The sequence below is a fragment of the Diabrotica undecimpunctata genome, chromosome 8 (genome assembly GCF_040954645.1).
Source record: "Diabrotica undecimpunctata isolate CICGRU chromosome 8, icDiaUnde3, whole genome shotgun sequence".
NCBI lineage: Eukaryota > Metazoa > Arthropoda > Insecta > Coleoptera > Chrysomelidae > Diabrotica > Diabrotica undecimpunctata.
The window spans coordinates 81,405,180-81,429,343 of NC_092810.1; the positions used below are offsets into that span (position 1 = coordinate 81,405,180).

Genomic DNA, 24,164 nt, shown 5'->3' on the forward strand with positions numbered 1-24,164 from the left:
ACCTACCTCAAAACTTACGAGGATCAGACTAGATACAACTTTGAAATAGAATATATAACAGGGAAAAATAATTACGCAGACATTTTTTCGAGAATAACATTGCATCAAATAAAGGACTTATACATAGATAACACGCATGTACTAGCTATAACCCGAGTTCAATCAAGAAAAAAAAAATGGAAGAAACAAGACACAAGGATACAGAAAGTAAACCTACATTACAGCCGGAAGTCCACAAGAAACCAGTAAGAAGGATACTAAATAATTTAGAGGCGCATAGACTACCAATTTTGTCTTTTGGAGTAGACCGAATCTCACCAAGACTGAGCATTCGGACCAAAAACAAAATCAAGTGCAGCAAGAGCATGACCACAGGATTCAATCACTTTGATTTAAGTCAAATGTTAGTAGAGCTTGATTGGCTGGCGGTAGAGAATGCAGTACGTAAAGTAAAGATATACGTAAATGATATTATTTTTAAATGGTGTACAATTGATGAATTTATAAAAGAAAGTAAGAAATTATTGAAAACTATGGAAATATACATATGCGAAGTACCAGAAACAACAGAGGACGACAAAGAAAAACGTAGGATAATGGAGGAATATCATAACCAGCCGATGTATGTTGGTCATGTAGGAAATAATAGGCTAATAAAGAAACTAAAGGCAATATTCAAAGGAGAAACATGGAAAAAGACGTAAGAAAATACATTAAACAATTTCATAAATGTTAAATTAACAAACCGAAAAGACTACATGTCGAGGAATTCGTGATATCGGATTCTTCTTCAAAACCATGGGACATAGTGTACATAGACAATATATGTCCATGCCCTAGAAGTAATGAAGGCAATAAGGAGCGACAGGAAAGAAATAAGTCAAAAGCGACGACACAACACTTCGAAATAGGAGACCTAGTCCTGGTCAAAAGAGAAGAGAATTGTAATTTTGATAGTCTTTATGTAGGTCCTTTTATAATAACAGAGGTAAATAACGTTAACTGTAAAATTTAGATAGATAACGGTAAGATCAAGAAGGTGCATAAAAATAGGCTATACGCTTACAGTCCAGAAACACGGTGAATTAGTATTACGTAAAAACGGGAACAATTATATTGATATTGAACATTTTTGTATGTATTTTGAATGTAAATAATGTATGTATGTACAGTAATCAGTTGATGATGACACGAAAAATTTTCTTCTTTCGGAAAGGAAGAGTAAAAACAGTTTATGTATGTAAATCTGATCTAAGTAACCTAATTCAGTTTAAAATTTAAAATCCTTTCGATAATATTATTCTAAATTCGTTTAGCAAATTCCCATCTGTAAACATGAGCACGTGTTGATATTCGCCGTCTCATTCGTCAAGAGGCTATTAAATATAATTTATTACCTTAAGCCAGACAGATTCTCATTTTACAGATCCAAACTTGCCAGCATTTTAAATTCAAATTGTATCGTGTTGATTTTTAAGTTAATATATTGTGTTATACAAAACACAATACGCTTATATTTATGTTATAGTTATTGTTAAGTTATTTCCTGGTCGTGTTATTTTTTAGAGTTTACTTTAATTGTGATATAATGATTAAATTTCAAGAATTTCTTACATTCACAGTTTCAAAAGTAAATATTTTTAAAAATCATATGATACACATCAGTACGACCCTGTTTGGCTTTCAGGTGCTTCTATTGACAATTGGGAATTTGTAAAATGAATACGGTTTATTCATTGCTTATTGCTAAATGCGATTGTTTGTTTATGACATTGAAAATATCGGTGTAACTAGAACGCGCGCTGACCTAGTGAAATTTGCAATGTAATCAAAAGCTTTTTAAATAATATGTACAATTATATTAGTAAAACATTTTTATATAAACAAACGCACGTGAGTTAAAGAGCTGGAAAATAACGGGACTAGATCATTAGTTATTAAGAATTAAGATGGAACAGTCGAACTAGTGTTGTCATCCGTCCACTGGATACTCCCTCTTATTGTACTTAGAGAACCAATAAAGTAATTATGAGTATCCAGTGAGTTCGTGTTAATCAACCCCATGCAGGGGGTAAACTACCCCTAGAGTTTCACTATATAGAACTCTTGATGGAAGCAATCCCATAAACATTATAAGAATATAAAACATTATTATAGAGGTATAATTGAATGGCGTCCACGTTCACCTGATTTCAATCCTAAAGATTATTTTTATTGGGGATACTTGAAAAATTCAGTTTACAAAACTAAACCAGCAAGTCTTGCAGAGCTAAAGCAACGAATTATCGATGAATCTCGAATAATTTCTAGACAATCATGGAGAAATGTGGTATATTATAGACGCATTCTACCATCGATTAGGATACTGTCAACTCACAAATGGAGCACATTTTGAACACTTGATAAAGTAACTATTAAGTTAAAAAATGTTGTAATCTATCAATTGTTACATTTTAATGCAGTTGAAAATAGCATTTAACAATTTATTGAGACAATTAGGCGTTGCCATACTTCTGTTCCAGACTACATAAAATCATAAGTTTTACATATAGTTGAACTCGTATTGCATAGAAGATTTCAATAATGACTGAATATACAGGGTGATAAATTTGAAAAACCAAAGTTACTAATAATATAAGAGAAACGGCAAATCTGGCAACATTGCAAATATCAAATACGGTATTTCCGTATCCCAAAATGGGATTCTGCTCGAGACATTCACAGCGAAAGGGTCACTGTACGCATACCGGCTCGCACAGTGTGAATGTGACGATAAACAACGAATTCCACAAAATAGTAAACAGTGGAAACCAGAATAGTAAACACAGAGAATCGAAACCAGTAAACAGAAAGAATTGTAATAGAAAAACAACAATAATAAATATAGTGAAACCACTCTGACACTAGGAGGGCTGCGACACAGAGGTAACGTTTACGGGAATACGTCACGGTGCGCCTTCGTGGGTAGTGGTCCCTTTAAAGCGGTGAAACCGCTTATTTGGACGTCCCTCGGAGGCGTAGCTAGTTATCTCGCGACGGGTTCGTAAGTGCCTAGCGAACACTGAAGCGTTTCTTACGAAGAACAGGACTTTATTTCTAACGAGGTTCTCTCGTTGTTGACGGTGAGTCCGCCGTCGACTAATAAGAAACGCCCACAAAAAATCCGCTCTTCACTAAACTCCTTCCCAAAAACGGGCCCTGGCCCAAGGAGACACCCGACACCTGAGGTGGAGATACCATCGCCTCAGTGATATCCGCTCCAAGGAGTAGCATGCCATCTTTAGACCCCATCTAGTGATTTCATCACTAGATTGACTTCCCTCATCGAGGAGGCCTTCATCAGGTATCCTGATGCAGCCTCCAAGATCATCAAGGATCTAAATACTGTCAACCCACTACTAAATCCAAATTACCCAGCTACGGAGGACGAAAACGACTCCGATAGCAACTATGAGAACTTCCCTCCTCTTTCTACCATCGCTGAAGAAAACTCAGACTTAGACGCTAGCGACCAACCAGCCACTCCTCCTACTCCTAGACTCCGGACTCGCTCCAGGTCGAAGAGAACTAGGAAAACTAAATCTGCCTCCAATCTAGCCGCCAAGGCTAGCAAAACTTCCGCCACTATGCCACCTACTCCGGCTACCACTTCAGCCGCCGCCAAACCCAAAAAAAGGTCACAGTCGTCTCCAGTGATGAGGTACCTTCTACCTCTCATGCCAATCTTCCAACTAAAAAAACCATCGAGGCACCAAGTGCCTCACAAACAACCGCCAGTACTGAGGACCAGGTGAAACAGCCGCAACGTTTCACCTACAAGGTCCTTAACATCCCAAACGCTTACGACACTCAGCGTAAGCTATTCCAACTAGTCAACACCCAAGAATTGTTCAAGGGTGTAGTGATCAATCTCAAGTTTGTTCCAAAAGACCGTCTGGCATATCTTGAAACGTCAAAGACGTTAAACGTTAGAGATATGTCAAAGACACTCCAAAACAAGACTGGCGAACCTTCTATCACAATCGAGCCTAAAAACTCACGCCAACGTTCCACCAAACCCTCACAAGAGAAACAGTCGCCATTCCACCTCGTCATCACTGACGTAGACCCGGCCATCTCCACCGAGGAACTACCCATCAGCCTGAGTGAGATGGACTTTCCATTTAAATCGCTCCACAGAATTATCTCAAAACGATTCAATAAACCCACCAGGCTAGTCCGAATGTTCATCGATACCGAGGAGTACTACACGGACGCCTTGATTAATGGCATCTGCATAGATGGCTTAATCAGACCATGTGAGGCTCCTCACAACCCCGATATCATTCGCCCGTCCGCAAAATACTGCAGCAGATGCTGTCAAAGCGGACACGAAATATCCGAGTGCCAGAAAAGGCAGACGACTTGCCCTAATTGCGGTAGTGGCGAGCACAAGAGCGCAGAATGCCCACAAATAAAAAAACCGGTGTGGCAGTCCAGTGGGACTGCCGGTAAAAGTTACACTTCTATACACGCATTCGCCGTTACAAATTTATTTGGGAGTCAATCTGCACAATCACTACATATGTAATGCTATAGGTAAGACATAACAGAAAGAGAAACAGAATTAATAACAACTTACTAACAATTAATAAACAACATTTGACCTGTAATAGAAGTATAGTAAATGAAGGATTGAATCAATATTTTGATGAAAATGTATATTTTTATTTTCATATATGTATGAAAGGAGTTGAAAGCAAATTTTTTTTTTACACATACTCTGCAGTAAAATTCATTGTTTATTTTGTTATTAATATAAAAATACAATACACTGCAATATAATTCAATATAATAATACAATACAAATTAAAATGCAATATGCATAAGTATTTAAAAATGGTCAGAGAAAACTAAATAGCTTACTTTAAAATTGGTTTTTTCAATACATCATTTATACATATTTCAAAAGATTAGAATATGGTCATTTAATACTCGACTATACAAACAATGAAAAGATTAACTTACAGGTAAAATGTCTTCTAATTCTAAACAAAGATTTTTTGATAATTTTGTTTGAAACGGAAAAAGGTCGTTTGCCAAACAAATTTCTATTCTTATCTACACTAAATCTTATCTTAAATTACTATATACATTTTTGTTTATAATGATATCTTAAAATTTTATTCCGATGGATATTTTTATTTATTTTTCTTTGGTTGGGAAAGAAAAAGTATGACAATATATATATATATATATATATATATATATATATATATATATATATATATATATATAATATTAAATATGTATACAAAAGGAACATTTTTATATTCGACAGAAGAAGAGAGAGAAAATATATCTTCTGTCTCTCTCTTACTCATTATCTTACATATGTAATGATTTCACAGATTCACTCCCATACAAATTTCCAACGTGGAGCGCGCGTATAGAAGTATAACTTCAAAAACCCAAAATGCCCTAACTGCAAAGGTACTCATCCAGCATGGTCACTAAGATGCCCCAAAAGGCAGGAGACACCTTCCTCGCACCAAGGGGCAAAACCTCTGATAGCTGAGCGGAGGATTCCGCTCAGATGTTTGGGCACTCTATAGTGCCCACTGCTAGGAACAACAAGGTCGAAATGACCTTCGTCCCCCTCCAGTAAGCCGTCACATTCAACTGTGTAATAGGTACAGTCAACTGTGCGGGAATCGGTCGTAAAAGAGCACTAATAAAACACATCCTTTTCTTCTTCTTCTTCAAGTGCCCTGTCCGTTGCGAACGTTGGCTATTAACATGGCAATTCTGATCTTATTTGCGGCGCTTCTGAATAGTTCGACCGATGTGAGCCCGAACCACTTCCTCAGATTTTGGAGCCACGAGTGTCTTCTCCTGCCTGGTCCTCGCTTACTGTCTATTTTTCCCTGGACAATCAATTGCAGTAGACGGTACTTATCGTGTCTCAATATGTGGCCTAGATATTCAAGCTTTCTTTGTTTAATTGTATTCACGATTTCTTTCTCCTTTCCGATTCTTTGGATTACCTCTGTGTTGGTGACATGTTCGGTCCAGGATATACGAAGAATGCGTCGGTACACCCACATTTCGAATGCTTCTAGTTTTCTCGTGAGCGTCTCCGTCAGCGTCCAGGCCTCCACACCATACAGTAAGATCGGAAAAATGTAGCATTTAACTAGACGTAGTTTTAGGGGAAGAGACAAATCCCTGCTTATGAGGAGCTTTTTCATATTGCTAAATGCTGCTCTAGCTCGTTCTATTCTCGCCTTAATTTCTGTGGCCTGTTCCCATTTTGCATTTACGTTGGTGCCAAGGTACACATAAGATTCTACATGGTCAATTAGCATGTTACTTATCCGTAACTGTCGAGCAGGCTGTAGCTTCCTGCTTATCAGCATCCACTTTGTCTTCTTGAAGTTGAGGCTCAGGCCGTATTCCTCACTAACTGAATAAACTCCTTTTCACCCACCAAATACAAGTCATATCCCTTACCGATACCCGCCTGAAGGCACCACCAAATTTCACAGGTTACACCTCATTCCACCTGAACAAAAGCCAGGTCAGTCATGGCAATGGTCTTTTGATTCACCACACCATATCTTCCTCAGCACATACACCTCCTTCCCACATCCTAGACCAGCTCCGTGACGACGATTACCTGGCAGTTGACCTACACCTAACAAACAACATCAAAATTACGATAATATCCCACTACAAGCATCCAAATATATCCCTCTCCTTACCTCTTGTTGAGTACTTTTCCACACTCGACAAGGCGGTATTAATGGGCGATCTAAATAGCAGGCATACTCAATTTGGTGATATTCAAACTAATATTCCAGGCATACAGCTCTCAGACCTTCTTCTAGAGCTGCCCATTTCTAGAATCGCCAATAATGATGCTACGTTTTTCAATTACCATGGAATATGGTCCATCGTTGATCATATCTTATGCACGGATAGCCTGCTTGATAGGATCGATGATGAATGTTTCATCGGTGATTCGATAACCTCCGATCATCTTCCACTTCTAGTCAAAACTGACTTCAACTTTCTTCCACAAAAAAGTCCTAACGAAACAAAAAAGTCAGCCACGATCTCATCTCATAGTAAACAACGTCATTCTCAACAATCCAAAAGACAAGGCCGAAGCTTTCAAAAATACATTACAGGTCACCCTCATCTCCCCAAACAACCCCAATTTTAGCGAAAGATCCAAAAGAGAAGCCGAACGGAAAGTGGAAGATATATTCTACTACCCTCAGGCACATGACGGGCCACATCTTCATCCGATGATGGCCCCTGTGACTGAGGACACCGTCAGACAGATGTGTAACATTGGGAAAAACACATCTCCTGGCCCAGATGGCATCCACAGAAGATGCCTCAAAATCTTCCACAGAATATAATTCCGTTGCTCACCAATATTATCAATGCATCTCTATCACTGATCTACTTTCCTATTCCTTGGAACGTAGGCAGTACAGTCATGATCCCAAAAAAAGGGAAAACCCTCACCAACCTTGAATCGTACAGACCCATTTCACTTCTGAGCACCCTAGGTAAAGTCTACGAGAGGATCCTCAAGGAGAGACTCGTAGAATTCCTAGATGCTCACTTCCAAATTCCAGATTACCAATTCGGATTCAGGGCTGGTCATTCCACACAAAATGCATTGGTAGAAGCAACAACCTTAATTTCACAATCAATCAACGAAAGGAAACACGTTATAGGCATATTCCTAGACGTCCAGAAGGTATTCGATCAGGTCTGGCACACAGGCCTGATTGAAAAACTCCACCTTGCTGGATTGCCCACACCTTTCGTTAAATTAATAAAGTCCTATCTCTCTCATCGGACGATCAGGATCAAAATAGCTGACCACCTATCCACTCCTTTCACTCCACAAGCTGGAGTACCCAGGGCTCAATACTTGCTCCAATTCTATACACAGTTTACAATAGTGACATTTCTAGCCCACAGCAAGGATCAGAGTCTCTCCTCCTATTCGCTGATGATACGGCCATCCTTACCTCGGGCTCTCACAGGGAGCGTGGACAGCAACGGTCTGTATTCGAACGGTCGCAACACTATCTCGACAGAGTAATAAAATGGTGCAACAAATGGAGAGTGACCATAAATCCCTCCAAAACCAAAGCCATACTTTTTAAATCTCCTTATTGTCGCGATGTCCGGGGCCGAATATCACTTTTAGGAGAAGACCTCATCTTCAAAACCTCGGTTCTCTACTTGGGAGTTCGTTTTACAAGGACTCTCAACTGGAAGGCTGACGTTCAGGAAACCTTAGATAGGATGAGGCAGAGGTTTAATCTCTTCCAAAACTTTGTTGCATACATATAAAACTTTCGTCAGACCGATAGTCGAATAAAGGCATGCATCCATATCTCCCTCAAGACACACAAACTCAATGCCATCATGGCCACCGAACGTCGTATCTTAAGATACTGCATGAGGAAGGATTGGTCGTACCCATCAGCCCACATACACACATTAGCCAATATAACACCAATAAAGGGCAGAATCCTAACCCTCAGCAGGAAGTATGTCCTAAGAACCATAGCTGGCTGGAACAACAGAGCCAAACGAACATTGAAGACACCTTGCAATCATAGATGGCAAATACTCACCAGGCTTCCCTTTAGAAAAGTTCCATTTCCTCCAGCTAAACTTCTTCACAACACTGGACACAAACTTCCTGATGAGTATTTCGACATTTTAAAATCATTCCCCATCCAATATCGCAGGTAAAGACTGCGCGCCAACAACGCTGATAAAGAGCCGTTCTTAAAACTTGGCTGGTAACCCTTGAAGTACCCAAACTGGCATGGTAGGCAGTTCCCACTGCCTCTTGTGCGTTTCTAGATCTTCTCAGATCGCCCACACAATAGCCCCTTTCAGCTTCCCCCCTGCTTCTTAGTAGTCCACTACTTCTCTACAACAATTTCACGTGATTGCCGTTTACCACACCCCCCCCCCCCACTACTCCAAGAAAAAAAAAAGTACCTTGAATGGAGTACCCCATTCCTTGAAGAGGCCCAGGCCTAAACAAGGTAAGAACGATCTTGTCATGTCCCAAAATAGGTGTTCCCCAAATTTTGTACAATTATGACTAACAATTTACAAGATAATTGGCTGTTTCCAGACTTTTGGGCCACTCTGTATATATATATATATATATATATATATATACAGGGTGAGTCACCACTAACGAGACGGAAGATTACAGCGAAACGGTAAAAGATTTTGAAAACATTTTAAATGTATAGTATGTAGGTTGATAAAGGCTACATTTTAAAATTATTCTGAAATATACAGGGTGAAATATACAGGGTATCACAATAAAGCGCAGCGTTTCAAAATTATATTTTTTCTTATGGAACACCCTGTACTTATAGCAAGTTTTCGATTATTTTGTATTATTTATGTTCATTATTCATTTTGTATTATTTTACATTATTTGTTTTATTAAAATTCTTTCTGTTTCGTTATGTATTTAATTATTTTCAAAAAAAGAGTGTGTGCTCGTAAGCACGTAAGAAGTTATAGGTACATCTATTAGTATGACTTCAAAGAAATAAATATATTTTACAGGTTTATTTTTATTTAAATATTATACTTATTTTAATACTTATAATAATACAAAAAATTAAACATAACGTTAATATCCACGTCATTTTTGAAAACTGTAACCTCTGCGCAGTTGCCTTTCACTTGATGAATCGTAGGAAATCTAAAAAACATCAGATTTTCAACATTTTTTTTTTATTTTCTTTTCATTATATTTTAATACTAATTATCCTATTCCCAACGAATACAAATCCAAAGTCATAAAAATTTTAATTTATTTACAACTACACTGGTTTCGTTTATAACAATATGTCAATATGATGGGTTTAAAAATCGAAAATAACAATTATAAATAAGTATTTAAAATCGATTTCCGTTTAACAAAATTTTAAATTACGGCAAAACTATCAGTCCTAGTTACAGGACAGCCGTATATCATTCGAAAGAGAAAATTTCTTTAATTTAATAATTCATTAATATACAGGGTGTTCACAAACTACAAATTTTGAACACCCCGTAAATAAATGTTTAATAATAATTCATGAAATAAACTCTTACATTTTATTGATTATTTTGTCAATGTTACTTTTACATATTTAAAATAATTGTTTCTGCTCAAATAGTTTAATAAAATTTTATAATAAAATAGATTCATAGAATCTATATTATTCTCAGTTCCAAATGTTATGAAGCTTGGACTGCTGGAAGTTGAATCAATCTTCACCTGTTGCTGGCTATTCTGTCATAACATAGATTTTTTAAAATACGCCTTGCTGTTCTGACATATTTTGACCTCAAGGCCACTATCTTTTCTCGTTCGGCGTGGTACCTAACTGCTTGTCGCATTTCACTGACAGCGACTGAGAAGCTTAACACATTATGAGCGGGCGATCTAGCATGGTCAACAATGTTGCGTAGCGGGCGAAAATACAATGTATACGCCCGGATACATAAAAGTTTGAGAGTTGTAACTCAAAAACTAATAAGTTTTTGAAAAAATATAAGAATAAAAAAATGCCTAGAATAAGTTTCTACATCCGTATTGCCTATAATAGGATTAGGGTTACCAACTTTGTAGGTTAGTTGTAGGTGGATTGCTAAAATCCGTGTAAGTAGGGGAAAGGTGGGCAAAATGGGGTACGTAAGATTTGAACTTACATATTTCATCCACGGTATTAAAAATTATTTGTTTCAAGCTGTAAGCGTAATCTCTATGAAATAATAAGTAAAAAAATAATATTGCGTGACATAGTAGTTTTGACGTTTCTGATGTATACTAATATTTTGACGCATGTGTCATTTGCCCCATTTTGCCCCACCTATGGGGCAGAACAGGGTACCTCCTAAAAGCTAAAGTAAGAAGGTAAAAAATATCTTTATTTTTGTATTCATAAGTATTGAACAATAAAATACATATGTATCTTTAATTATTTTCGCATAGAGCGCATAAGTGTGTAGTATCATCGTCATCTTCATCAACTCCTGCACACGAATTATGTGCCCATTTGGAGCATGATCGGCAACGAATCCACCCTTCTTCAGAGAAGTCATGGCAGTATAGACACTCATCTTCTGCAGCCTCTTCTTCACTATCAGATGAAGCAGGAGTAGGAATTGGCATTTTTTTCTGAATAGTAGATGATGTTTTTTGTTGTTTGGCTGGTTTAACAGTGCCTTTTTTATTTTTAAGCAGATTTCTTTTTACGGTTTGGTCTGCTTTTCCTTGCCTTTGATTTTCAGCATTCCGCAACTCGTCCTTATATGGCGATGATGTCAAAATCACAGTTTTTCCACGTTTTCTGGTAGTCCTTTTACTTGTCTGTGATACTTTGGGAATTGGCAAAATGATTTGGGGACTAGCACCTTTAAAACTACTACAATTCAGATCTGGTTGAGAAGTTGAGTAAATGGAAGATTGTGCCGAAGTCGATTGACTGAAAATATTTTGTACAATCATGGATGGTCGGGACGAAGTTAGATGGATGGAAGTTAGATGTTGCTGGCCTGGAGGTGACTGGGCAGAATCTTTGAAAGCTGTAGTACTCTGGACTTGCATCTCCCTTGTATCATTGAGAGAAAATTCAATGTTTGTCGTTGCAGAAGATAAGAAATCTTCATCTTTAAAACCATTCATGTCACATGGCCAGATTCCAGTTTTTCGAAAACCATTTATAGCTGTGCTCGTCGCTGCAGCCTGTATAAAAGCGGCCCCAAATAACGAAGCTATCTGAAACAAGGTAACGACTTTTCCAGGATTACATCTCAACCATTTACGTACTTCATCCTCGTAGTACTTACTTAACGGTTTCATAAATGCCACGTCTAGTGGTTGAAGTCGGTGAGAACAATGGGGCGGAAAACACAACAAAATTACCCCATTATCTCGTGCAAGATCAATTTATTCCAAGCTCTTGGTATGGGTGGAGTGTCCATCTAAAACAAGCAGAATTGGTTTCTCTTTTTTGGCTCCGGTAAAAGAAATAAATCTTTGAAACCAAGACTATCTAGACTAATAAAATTTAATAACTAGGGCTCTGTTATTGTAGACTAAACAATCTGATTCTCACATCTGCTCTTAGGTAACAACTTATGAAATGAAAAATTGAAAGGAAGTACAGAAAGAAATCAAAATAGAAATCAGAATAGCCAAAGAAGATTTTTATAAAAGAAAATGTGAAGAAATAGAGCAATTGCAGACAAAACATGATATTTTTAATGTACATAAAAAAGTGAAAGAACTTGCAGGTACACAAAAACGTAAGCAGCCAAATACCCTGTATAATGTCAACGGAAACATAATAACAGAACTAAAAGAACAGTTGAAGACATGGCAAAACTATATTGAAGAACTCAATACTATACAATCAGTCTGATGAGCCATGTACTGAAAATATTCCTAAAAATTATACACTCTAGAGTACACAGAAAACTGGAAATGGACATCAATAATACCCAGTTTGGATTCCGAAATGGACTTGGAACAAGAGAGGCGTTGTTTGCACTGAACGTTATGTCTCAAAGATGTCTTGACATAAATCAAGATGTATTCATGTGTTTCATAGATTACAACAAGGCCTTTGATAAAGTGCGGCATGATCACCTAATCAGACTCCTGACAGAAAAGAATTTAGATAAACGAGACATCCGACTAATAGCAAATATGTACTACAATCAGAAAGTAGTAGTGAGAGTAGAGAATAATACCACTGAAGAAATTGAAATAAAGCGAGGTGTGAGACAAGGGTGTATACTGTCACCAACCCTGTTTAATCTCCATTCCGAAGACGTAATGAATAGAACACTCCTGAGAGATCCGTAGGTATTAAAATAAATGGTGTTAGATTAAACAATCTGAGATTTGCCGACGACACCGTTCTGATCGCAGGAACACTTGAAGAGCTACAGACATTGGTGAATAAGATAGCAGACTGCAGCGAAGAATGTGGACTATCTTTGAACATAAAGAAAACTAAATTTATGGTAATATCGAAATCAAACACAAAATGTCCAAAATTTATATTTACACAATGAAATTATCGATTGAGTTAGCAAATACAAATATTTGGGCACTTTTATAAATGAAGACAACGATAGCTCAGCAGAAATCAAAATAAGAATAGAAAAAGCCAGATCCATATTCACTAAAATGAAGAGAGTGTTCTGCGGAAGAGATTTGAGCCTTGAAATGAAACTTAGCCTGATGAGATGGTACGTACTTTCTGTGCTGTTCTACGGAATGGAATCATGGACGTTGAAAAAGATTGATACCAAAAAATTAGAGGTATTTGAACTGTGGATGTATCGCAGAATCCTGAGAATATCATGGACCGAGAGAGTCACAAATGTCGAGGTCTTGGGAAGAATGAATAAAGAAAAGGAAGTCATATTTACGATCAAAAAACGAAAACTGCAATACTTGGGACACATTACAAGAGGCGAAAGATATGAACTGCTTCGAATAATTATGCAAGGGAAAATAGCAGTAAAAAGGTCCGTAGGAAGAAGACGAAACTCCTGGATAAACAATCTACGGGAATGGTATAGCTGTAGCAACAACGAATTGTTTCGGTCAGCAGTTTCTAAAATACGTATAGCCCTGATGATCGCCAACCTTCGGAACGAGGATGGCACTTAAAGAAGAAGAAGACTATATGACCTTTGTGTATAAAAAGTAAATAAAAAGAGACGACCAAATTGTTCATCAATTAGTTCCATCAAAAAAGCATTATAATAAATTTGTTGTAACTCGTCTAAGAACACGTTGTACTGCCATAGGAGTAATAAAGTATTATAATAAACGAAATGAAACACAAACATAATATGAAGGAAATTTGAAAGACAAACAAATTTTATTATGAATACTTCGGATGTTATGTCTAACGCGTTCCTAATAATAATACACCAATATACTGTGTCCGTACATTATATAAAACATTATTTTTACTTTTGTGTCACTTAAAAGTGATGATTTTAAACGGGTACTAATACCTATCCCGCTTTTAAGCGGCAATGAGCGGAGCGGGTATTTGTACCTGCCCCGCTTATAAGTGGCAATCCGCCAAAGCGGGTACTAGTACCCGACCCGCTCATAATGTGTTAAGAGTGGTAACTTCATTATATATATATATATATATATATATATATATATATATATATATATATATATATATATATATATATATATATATATATATATATATATATATATACAGGGTGGTCCTTAAGTAATTGTACAAAAAGAAACAGCAGATTCTACACTTTAAAATATTACGATTTAAGCTAAATTGCTTTTATAAAATGTTGATATTAAGAAAGATACAGGGTGTTAAAGTGCAAATTAAAAATTTTATTTTTGGCTATAACTTTCATGTTTGTAAACATTTATGCATAAAAATTTACAACTGGGTACTTTTAAATATAAGAAATTATAATTTGATGCACACTTTGATCTAGCGGATAGAGGGCGCCACATATGCCACATATGTGGTATAAATTTGCACTTAACTTTTTTGCTCTTTGAGTGAACTGTATTTGTGATACAAAATATTAAAGATACATTATTTCAACAAAAAAAAGGTATACCTGTTAATAACTTTTAAACTCAATAGTTTTCGAGATAATCGCATTTTACAAATCAGCTGCATATTTCTGAGTTAAGGCAATTACCCCAGGACACGAAGGAAAAATAGACAAAAACATTAATAAATCTAAATTTTGGTATAAAATACCAATAACTAAAGTTAATAGTTAACGAAATAATAAATAAAATAAATATATCAGCAGGATAATTAATAATAGGATATGACAAAAAACAGAATAATAGGATTTTACATCAAACATTTTATATTTTATGTTAAATTAAAGTCGTAATCAAAACATTTTGTTTACAAACCAAATTAAGAAATAGTTAAACTAAATTACTAAACTTTTTGTTAAAGTAAGTGTTCGATATGTCTACCATTTTCATTAATTCATTTGTCAATATATTCCATAAAAATCATCTCATATTAAATAGCATCATTGGTTCTAAAGAAACTGTTGCAGTATTTATTTCTTCCCATATTTGGTTGCAAATGTTTATGGCATTCTTATAGACACGTTGTTTTAATACGCCCCATACACCAAAATCAAGCGGATTAAATTCTGGGCTACGTGGTGGCTATAATGTATAATGGACGAATCTATATCCAAATCTTATAGTATATTATGTCGCAAAGGTTAAATAATGTATTAAACTGTGATGTATCTCATTCATTGGTTACTTATATACACTCATATAAGCTTACGAGTAACTATAATTACATATCGAACAAATGGACTATTATGATAATGATGATAATATTATGAACTAACGAACTAATATTATGCTGAACTAAATTGCCTGTTTGTTTACTATATTTATAACAATATCGGTTATTAGGCCAACGATGATGTTTTTGTAAAAATGCTGAGTCTTTAAGGTAAGATTTGTAGCAAAAGTATTATGAAACAAGACACGTGTGTTATTTCATACCTGTGCTTTAGTTTCCATTTGTCATAATAAAAATGGGTAAACAACAATTTACGTAATGAATAATAAGTATTATTTTGGGTTTTTTTATAAATTAAATAATTATATCAAAATCTCACCACATTACCAAGGAATATGACTGCCACGTCCAATCCAACGTTCAGAAAAGGTATATTTAACTATGTTCTCAACGCCCTCTCTCTAGAATGTGGTGGTGTACCATCTTACATAAACCATATATTTTGGTTTTTCAGCATTTTACAATAGGGAAAAAGTAATACAACGCCAGTAGGTATAGAAATTTAAGAAGCGATAGAAAAGGGAAATTGTATACATGATGACGGCCAGCGTCTGAATACGGACACGGCACCTAAAGAAGAAGATGAAGAATATTTTCTCCAATAAGACATTTAGCAGCCATAACAAAAATTTTGTAATGTTACATTATCATCTTTGAGTTGTTTTAATAAGAATAAACTATGAATTATGCTTATCTACAGGTATTGAGTGCTTTACCGCACAAATATCACAACTAAGAATTATGAGGCAGCTGACTTATAAAATGCGATTATCTCGAAAACGGTTAAATTTTGAGGTTACTAACAAGTATACCTTTTCTTTGTAAAAATAATGTATGTTTAATATTTTTTAACACAAATAGAGGTAACTTTAAGAGCAAAAAAGTTAAGCGCAAATCTATGCCACACCTGTGGCATATGTGGCGCCATCTATCAGTAACATTAATTTATGTATAAAATTATAATTTATCCTACTTAAAAGCGTCCAATTATAAATTTTTGTCCAAAAATATTTACGAACGTAAAAGTTATAGCGAAAAATAGAATTTTAAATTTCCACTTTAACACCCTGTATCTTTCTTAATATCAACATTTTATTAAAGCAAGTTGGCTTAAATCGTATTATTTTAAAGTGCAGAATCTATGGTTTCTGTTTGTACAATTACTTTAGGACCACCCTGTATATATATCCCCAATGAAGACCATGGTGTCTACGAGATACCTTGTTCCAGTTGCCCACGTACATACGTAGGACAGACAAACCGACGAACCATAACCGTATTTACGAACATTCTCTATCAGTCAAACATTTCGATACCACTTCAGCCCTAGCCCAACATCATATTCAGACAGGCCACAAAATAGATTTCGAAAAAGCAAAAACCATCGCTCCCATCCGCTCATTAAAAGCGAGAATCATTCGTAAAGCTATCGAAATCGAAAAACGGCCTAACAGCTTGAACACGCGCGATGACGCGAAACGATTGCCGGCAACATGGCGACCCCTGCTTCAGCGACCTCCCGCCCACATCACTCAGGCCATGTCAGTTCAGACCACGTCAGCGCATACCGTTCCCGCGCATACAGCGAGTATAAAAGCAGCCACACAGGGTAAGACCGGTTGTCACTCGACACTGAGGAGTAGGCAGATTGAGACCTCAGTGCCGAGAGACAGTTCTTGCAATATAGAACACGATACTGGCGCGTCTCGAGTGAGGGGAGTAGGCAGATTGAGACCCCGAACTCGAACCGAACCGTATCACTCTTGATAATGGCTCCAAAATGGGTGCCGAAATGTCGAGTTTTAAATTCTCAACGCGGTTCTTCCCGAGAACTCAGTAATTTTCATATTATATATATATATATATATATATATATATATATATATATATATATTAAATATTTCTATAATTCAATTTTAATAATGTTACCTAAAGTTAAAATCAAATTTAACTAATATTATACTGTTGGAAGTGCATCTTATGATCTTTTTGGTTCTCTATAAATTAATGATTTTTCACATATTTTTTGTATACATGTACCATTACCACATGTGCTTTTGCTGTGCTAAGTTGAGTTAATTTGTAAACTGTATTCAGTTCCAATTAATTGTCTATACAACATAATATTATAATGTCCATTATCATAAGCTTCTTTACACATTTAATATCTTTGACTGCTACATATCTGTTTAAGGTACCACACTTATATTAACTTTTCAATGGATCTTTGGTTTTTCATATTGTTCTTTTTAGATGAACTGAAGATGCTTTCTGATTAGGAAGCGAAACGTCTTTAATAAATAGATGAAGTAGCCACCTTCTTTGTCTTTTATTTCTCCACTTTGAGCGAAAAACCCACCACTCTTCGAGTGTTCCTTAATTTATATTGGATTGACGGTCGTACTCCTTTTCTCGATCGATATATATATATATATATATATATATATATATATATATATATATATATATATATATATATATATATATATATATATATGTTCGGAAAGATTTCCGCGGTTAGTACAATTAAACTTAGAGCTAAGATTAATACTATTATCAAAATTAATATTAAACTCACCGGTCTTCGATGGCTTCCGAGTGTAACGAGTCCGTTACTTAAATAATCTTTTACCTTTTTGTTGTGACTGGAATCTTTTAATTTAATTCTAAATTAAATTCATATTGAAATATTCTTAAACTAAATATTTAAATAACTCCCAGTAAATCTTATTTTCTAAGGTTGGCATTAAACCGCGCCACCAGTGGTAAGATTCTGAAAGTACATCCACTCGACGACGTGTAGAACCTTCACAGGGCACTTGTCAACTGGATGTGATCGAAGAAGGATCGTTTCGATCAGAGTAATTGCGGCTGGGAAGTGCCATTTTTTTTCCCGAATTGAGTTTAAGTTTATTTTATTGTCAAGAGCTGTTTGTTTTAGAAGAAATCAGTTGAGTTATTTTGTTGTTTGTACGAGGATATTTTCAGTTGGGTCACCCTAGCCGGTAAGATAAAATTACAAATAAATTATAAGGAAAAATCCTTCATATCCTCCGCCATTGTTAGTAAAATTCAGATCTATTTTTAATTTCTTCTTTGATAGGTATTTCATATATTTTATACATGTCATATTTCACCTTATTTCATTAAAGAAAATGTTTTATACCTAAATAAATTATAAGTATTAGATTCAATATCTCAAATTTTTATTTCCTTTCAAGAGTGAAAGAAACAATTATTTATTTCAATTTCATACCGTTTAAACCGGTTAATATTTCTTTTTTTTTCCTATTCTATAATATATAAAGATCATGCTTTCCGTTAAAATTATCTATTTAATATATCCATACATTATAAAAACATTGTCACACCATTCGAAGGTCACTATTTACCGAAAACCATTAAGGTTTTTATTTCAACTTAAGGTCACTTGTTGACATTTCTTGTATCGCCTTTCAAGGTTGATAACCCTTGTGTTTTTCCTTACCTTTTGTATGTACAAAGAACATGAAGTAACACGATTGTTCCTTTTAGCCTACTCCCAGAATCCAGTTGCAAGTCAGGGGAAGAAATCTTTTTTAGTTTTTGGGTTGTACTTAATAAGGACAAGGGGAAGAAGTTCCAAGTTCATTTATGGGAAATTTAAGAAGAATTTTAAGTTGACTTATTTGTCTAAGAGTACCTGATACAGGGAATCCAGGTTTGGTGTACCTTTTACCACCTGAGTCTAGTTCTCCACCGGATCATCTTCAAGGGAAACCTACGGAAACCGGCAGGAAGAACTTACTTTTATTTTTGGTTCTCACTCAATTATTTTAAATAACTTTTGCTACATCCTCTTCAAGGTTTTAACTTTTGGTTCCACTTTTAATTTAAATATATATATTCTTAATAATAAATACCTTCAATTTTCTTAAAACATTAATTACTGTAACTTAATTTAATTATTTATTGTCTACCAAGGGATGAGGTTATAATTCTCCCTTGAATTTCTCTTTGTTAGGTTATCGTGTGCACACATATCCAGAGAGTTTTCACTTAAACACCTAAACAATTCTTGAACGAAAACTAAACTATTAGTGAGTAGTATATAATTATATTTATTATTTATACATTATTATTGGGTATGACTTTTGTCACGATTTGAAATTAAGGGGTATATCAGGGGCAAATTGTTTTATAATTATATTCAGGGATTTTACTGTAAATATAGTTAAGTTAATTGTACATAAGAGGTGGTGGTTTAGTATATAAGCATTTAAAATAGTCTGTACCTAAGTTTGGTAATTATTAAAGTTGTGGTTAAAATTTAATATTTCAATTAGTACCTATCTTTCATATTTCAGCAATACAAGATATCTCGGAAGAAAACATTTAACTTCCTGGCGCCCAAGCATTCATTAGAGCAACTATTATCTTTCATCTGTTTATTTCTTGGTGGTTTTCTTGTCATTAGTTCTTATATTTTACAGTCTCTGTAGGGCATGCAAATTGGCCGAATCCTTCTTTGAGTGTCAAGTGGTCATTCTCCTGCATAGTCGCTAGCCAACACTTAATTCTGCTATATTTTAAAATTCATATTTACCCTTTATTTATTTCTTTTACATAATTTATTTCTATCTAATCCCTTCCATCTTCCGTTATTCCACATATTAGTTCGTTGGTGTATCAAGGTACATTTTAGAGTTCACCCTTTTGCTACACTGGATAGAGTCACCCAGACTCCTTAGCACATTTTTGTTACACGAGGTCTCAGTTTTCAGAGACCCCAGACACTACTACACTCACTAGTCACTTCTAGTTCACTCACTAGTTCACATCTATCTATATATGCCCAAAATGCTTGTTCAATCTTTTTGTACAACGATGCTTTTGAGTATCTGTAGGGAAATGTGGTACAAGCTTTGAGATTATACAAGCGGCTTGAGGATTGAAAGGATCTTAATTATGCATGCTTGAATTAAGCGCGCTTGCGCAAGCAAAACAGTACGTGTGTACCCAAGATTTTCAAGCTTGAACAAGTTGAGTCAGTTGTGTTGCTTTGTGGTTGAGGTAGCATTTGAGTAATTTTCGTTATGACTAGTGATCTCAAAAAGGATAAAAGTTAAAAATCAGCCATGTCTTTGGCACGTTAAATCCAAAGATTATCATAAGAAAGCAAAGAGGGATGCAGCGTACAAAATATTATTAAGAAAATTCTTCCGGACAAATTATAGAAGAGAAAAGAAAAAACTTGAAGATGCGGATCACTCTGGAATGGGTGTAGATGAACGTTATGAGCCCACACTTTGGTACTACCACTTGTTTCACAAGAGACAAGAGACAAAAGGTTTAAATACGTCTGTTCATCCATTCTAAGATAATTATGCCAGTCCCTCGGATATATTTTCAGCTCACTTAAGTAGGCTAATGTGAGAATAGGTTTTCCTTTTCATCAATCAGTGTTTAAACCACACCGCAGGCTTTTTTATTCGGGATTTTCTTTTTTTCACAAGAACAAAAGCGGCCAAAGCGAGCATATCGTCGTCCGCGCTGGACATATTTTATTAAACTACCTCTATTTTTATCAAGCATGCTTGTACGTGTGGTGCCAAAGGCAAATTGTGCATACTTGTACAAAAAGATTGAACAAGCATGCTTGAGACAAGCTTGCAGTTGTGTCTGTAGCCGCCTTTAAGAATACTAACTTTACAATTACTTGTCGCATAAACATCGTAAAATTTTATTATTAAATACTAATAGTCAGATACTAATAGTTGTTTTTTTTTAATAATAACTTTCCTAACTTTGTTGATTAAAATAATTTTTTGTTAGCATATATCGAATTTTTCACAGTGCCTAATTGATTTGAAGTTATCAAATACATTAATTGTAAATCAAACGTTTATTTCTTTTATTTCAAAGTGTTTATTAATTTAACCATATTAAATATCGCTTTCAGGTACAACTTATTATTTTTATTTGACTTTATCTTTATATCTACAGTGTATATGTGTCGCATTATTCATGTTTACCGCAGGATATAATTACCCCCCCCCTACTCTTTTGTTCCTGTGTAGTAATCATCTTGTATCATTCCCATTATCGTTCTTGTCTTACTTCCTTTCCGTTCTCCTATTTATTAGGTTTCCTTGTTTATCTCACTCCTGAACCACTTGTAGTCTAGCTCTGTCGAACCTCGACCAAGACATCTTTACCAGACTGAATTTCGGATCTTAGTATCATTATTATTTGTGTAACCGTTTTGCTAATGATCAGAGTTACCATCTTCCATTAGGCACACTCCTCCACAGCCGTGGTAGCTGTTTTGTTATACGATACGCAATTGAGTGGCGTTTATTATGTTACACAAGTAAGTGGCTCCTACTCGTGGGACCTCAAACCTTTCTTTGGTCGTTACACAAATAAATGTCTCCGAACGGGTTGGCTATTATGTTAACAATTCTAAAGCTTAATTCTCAATTGCTGGTCAATGACGTGGATCGAAAGTTATCATACGCAAGAAAATTTGGATCAAATTCTACCTCAGACAGTAAGAGATCCTTCTTCAATTGTGACACTATTTTGTTCGAGGTATTTATTACTCTTCAAGTTCTCTCAAATTTAGAATCATCCAATTAGAGTTACGTCATCGTTTTCAGTGTTGATATGTATGACGACCTTGAATGCCCATATGTACCAGGAAGATTTCTCGCTGTCAGAACAATAAATTAGTCCAGTCTTCTGGACGTAGCTCATTCCCCGCCAGCTTCGTCATCACATTCTGAGAAACGTTGAATATATGGGCCACTTCTTGTTGAGTGCAATTACCCTGTTGTAAAAAGTTCGGCCAAGTTTTTGGTAGAAATCCTTCATAGGAAAGCACGAAACACTAGATAAGGTCATATTAATACGTAAAATCGGTTGTTAAAACTGAATAAAATTTGTACTTCGGTGACAAAGAGTTTCAGAGACAAATATTAAAATAAAACCTTCTTTTTGCTTATCGCTACAACAAAAAAAGTACTGGACTGAAAATTAAATTTTGAGGATACTCTACGAAAAACTCAATGATAAAGAATGATTCTTAAAATATACATCCACTTCAATAAACGTAAAATGTATTTATTTTATTAGAACAGAAAAAGTATCGCCGGTTAAACATTATTTAAAAAACCATAATTTCTTACCTCAGGGGATGCGCTCTTTCCCAACTGGGGAAAGTATTGGTGGAAAATCTAGTATGCACAAGGGCCAAGTAAGTATCATACATGGGATCTACCAAATCAGGGAAATAGGTCCATAACTGGTCGGACGTCAACTGCCCTTTATAAACCACAGTTCTTCGGCTCAAAGAACAAATGTAGAAACGTTTTCCTGGAGCTGGAATTTGGTGACTGGCGCGCTTGCGCAGTATGAAATAAGTCCTATCTTGTTCAGACTCATCTACTGAATTCTTCAGGGTTATAAACACCTGAAAAATGAACCAAAGAACACAGTGAAGAAACTGCTAAGAAACTATTTTAGTTTATTATTAAATCATTATTTTACACCTAAAAATATCATCTGAATTTAAAGAGACCTTATTACAGGACAACTGAAAAAATATATTACAAAAATCGTCTTTCTTCATAGATTAAAATAGAAAAAACGAAAAAATATATAAAAAAAATGTAAAAAATATATAAAAACAATGTAAAAAAACTAAAAAAATATTTCATTATCGGTTTCGTAAAGACCGGTATGAATTGTATTCATGAAGATTAACTGTAGTATGAGTTATAAAGTGATAATCCCAATTAGAGTATGCAACTAGTGATTAGTATAATTGGCCTATTTTTTATCAGAGTTAAAATCTACTTTGATTAACAGCAGACAATTACAGAAGAATATTAAAGAAAATGTGGAATAAAAGTTATGTACCATCCACACAAACGCACAATAAGTGACAAGAAAATGTGGAAACCCACACCTCTAGATTTGATCAGATATATTAATATCGAAATATTTTACCAATATTGATTTTTATCGATTTTGTTTATTTCTTTTATTTTTATTATTTTACCCACCTGTCTCATAAACGGTTCAGAATTTTTCGCAACCGCACCTATGGAGGAATTGTTGGTTGGTACGGTACGCCAAGCCAGCACGGACACATCCAGTTCCTCTGCCAACTCTGCAAATTTCTGTTCGGATTCCTGGTGATGCAGTTTATCCAAAAAAAAGATGCCAGTTGCGTACTGGCCGAAAACTGGCAGTTGTATATTTTGCTCATCCCTAAAGAGAGAGAATGAATCAATTATGAGAAATTTTTTATGCAATTAATTTCACAACTTTCGTTGACTCATAATTTTTTATGGTAAAAAATTTGTTACTTAATATTTTAGTTCTAGAAACTTTGAGAGAATTTGGACCATTTCGTGATTTTTTCTTTCTAGAACATAATTTTATAGATTATGATTTTAGAAATATATTGCAAATATCAACATATTCTTTATTTGACCTCCAGATTATTATTAATATATAACTTTTAAAATTATTTTTAAATTATTTCCAATGTATGTCTAGGCTGAAACATCAAACAAAATATTTTTTTTATACAATTGTTGCGTAGTTCTTACGAGATATTTGATCAAATTCAATATTTATAAACCGATATTATTAGAATATACTAAATTTTCTGTTATTCAGTAGTGATTTATATTATTTAGTAGCTCAATATAGTATTATTTATGCAAATTAAGTATTATATAATATTATTTAAATTACCATAAATATGCAAACCAA

The 24,164-nt window shown here is 35.0% G+C and overlaps 1 protein-coding gene across 5 annotated transcripts in view; it reads right to left on the reverse strand.

The window, feature by feature from the left end:
* The window catches only part of LOC140447715 (uncharacterized), a 597,936-nt gene that overhangs the window by 353,934 nt on the left and 219,838 nt on the right, over nucleotides 1-24,164 (reverse strand). For all 5 annotated transcript variants that reach the window (XM_072540522.1, XM_072540524.1, XM_072540523.1 and 2 more), the window contains 2 exons: nucleotides 23,447-23,654; nucleotides 22,568-22,851 (listed from right to left, as the gene is read on the reverse strand). In XM_072540522.1, coding sequence (XP_072396623.1) covers nucleotides 22,568-22,851; nucleotides 23,447-23,654 — 492 coding nt within the window. The remainder of the gene's footprint in view (nucleotides 1-22,567; nucleotides 22,852-23,446; nucleotides 23,655-24,164) is intronic.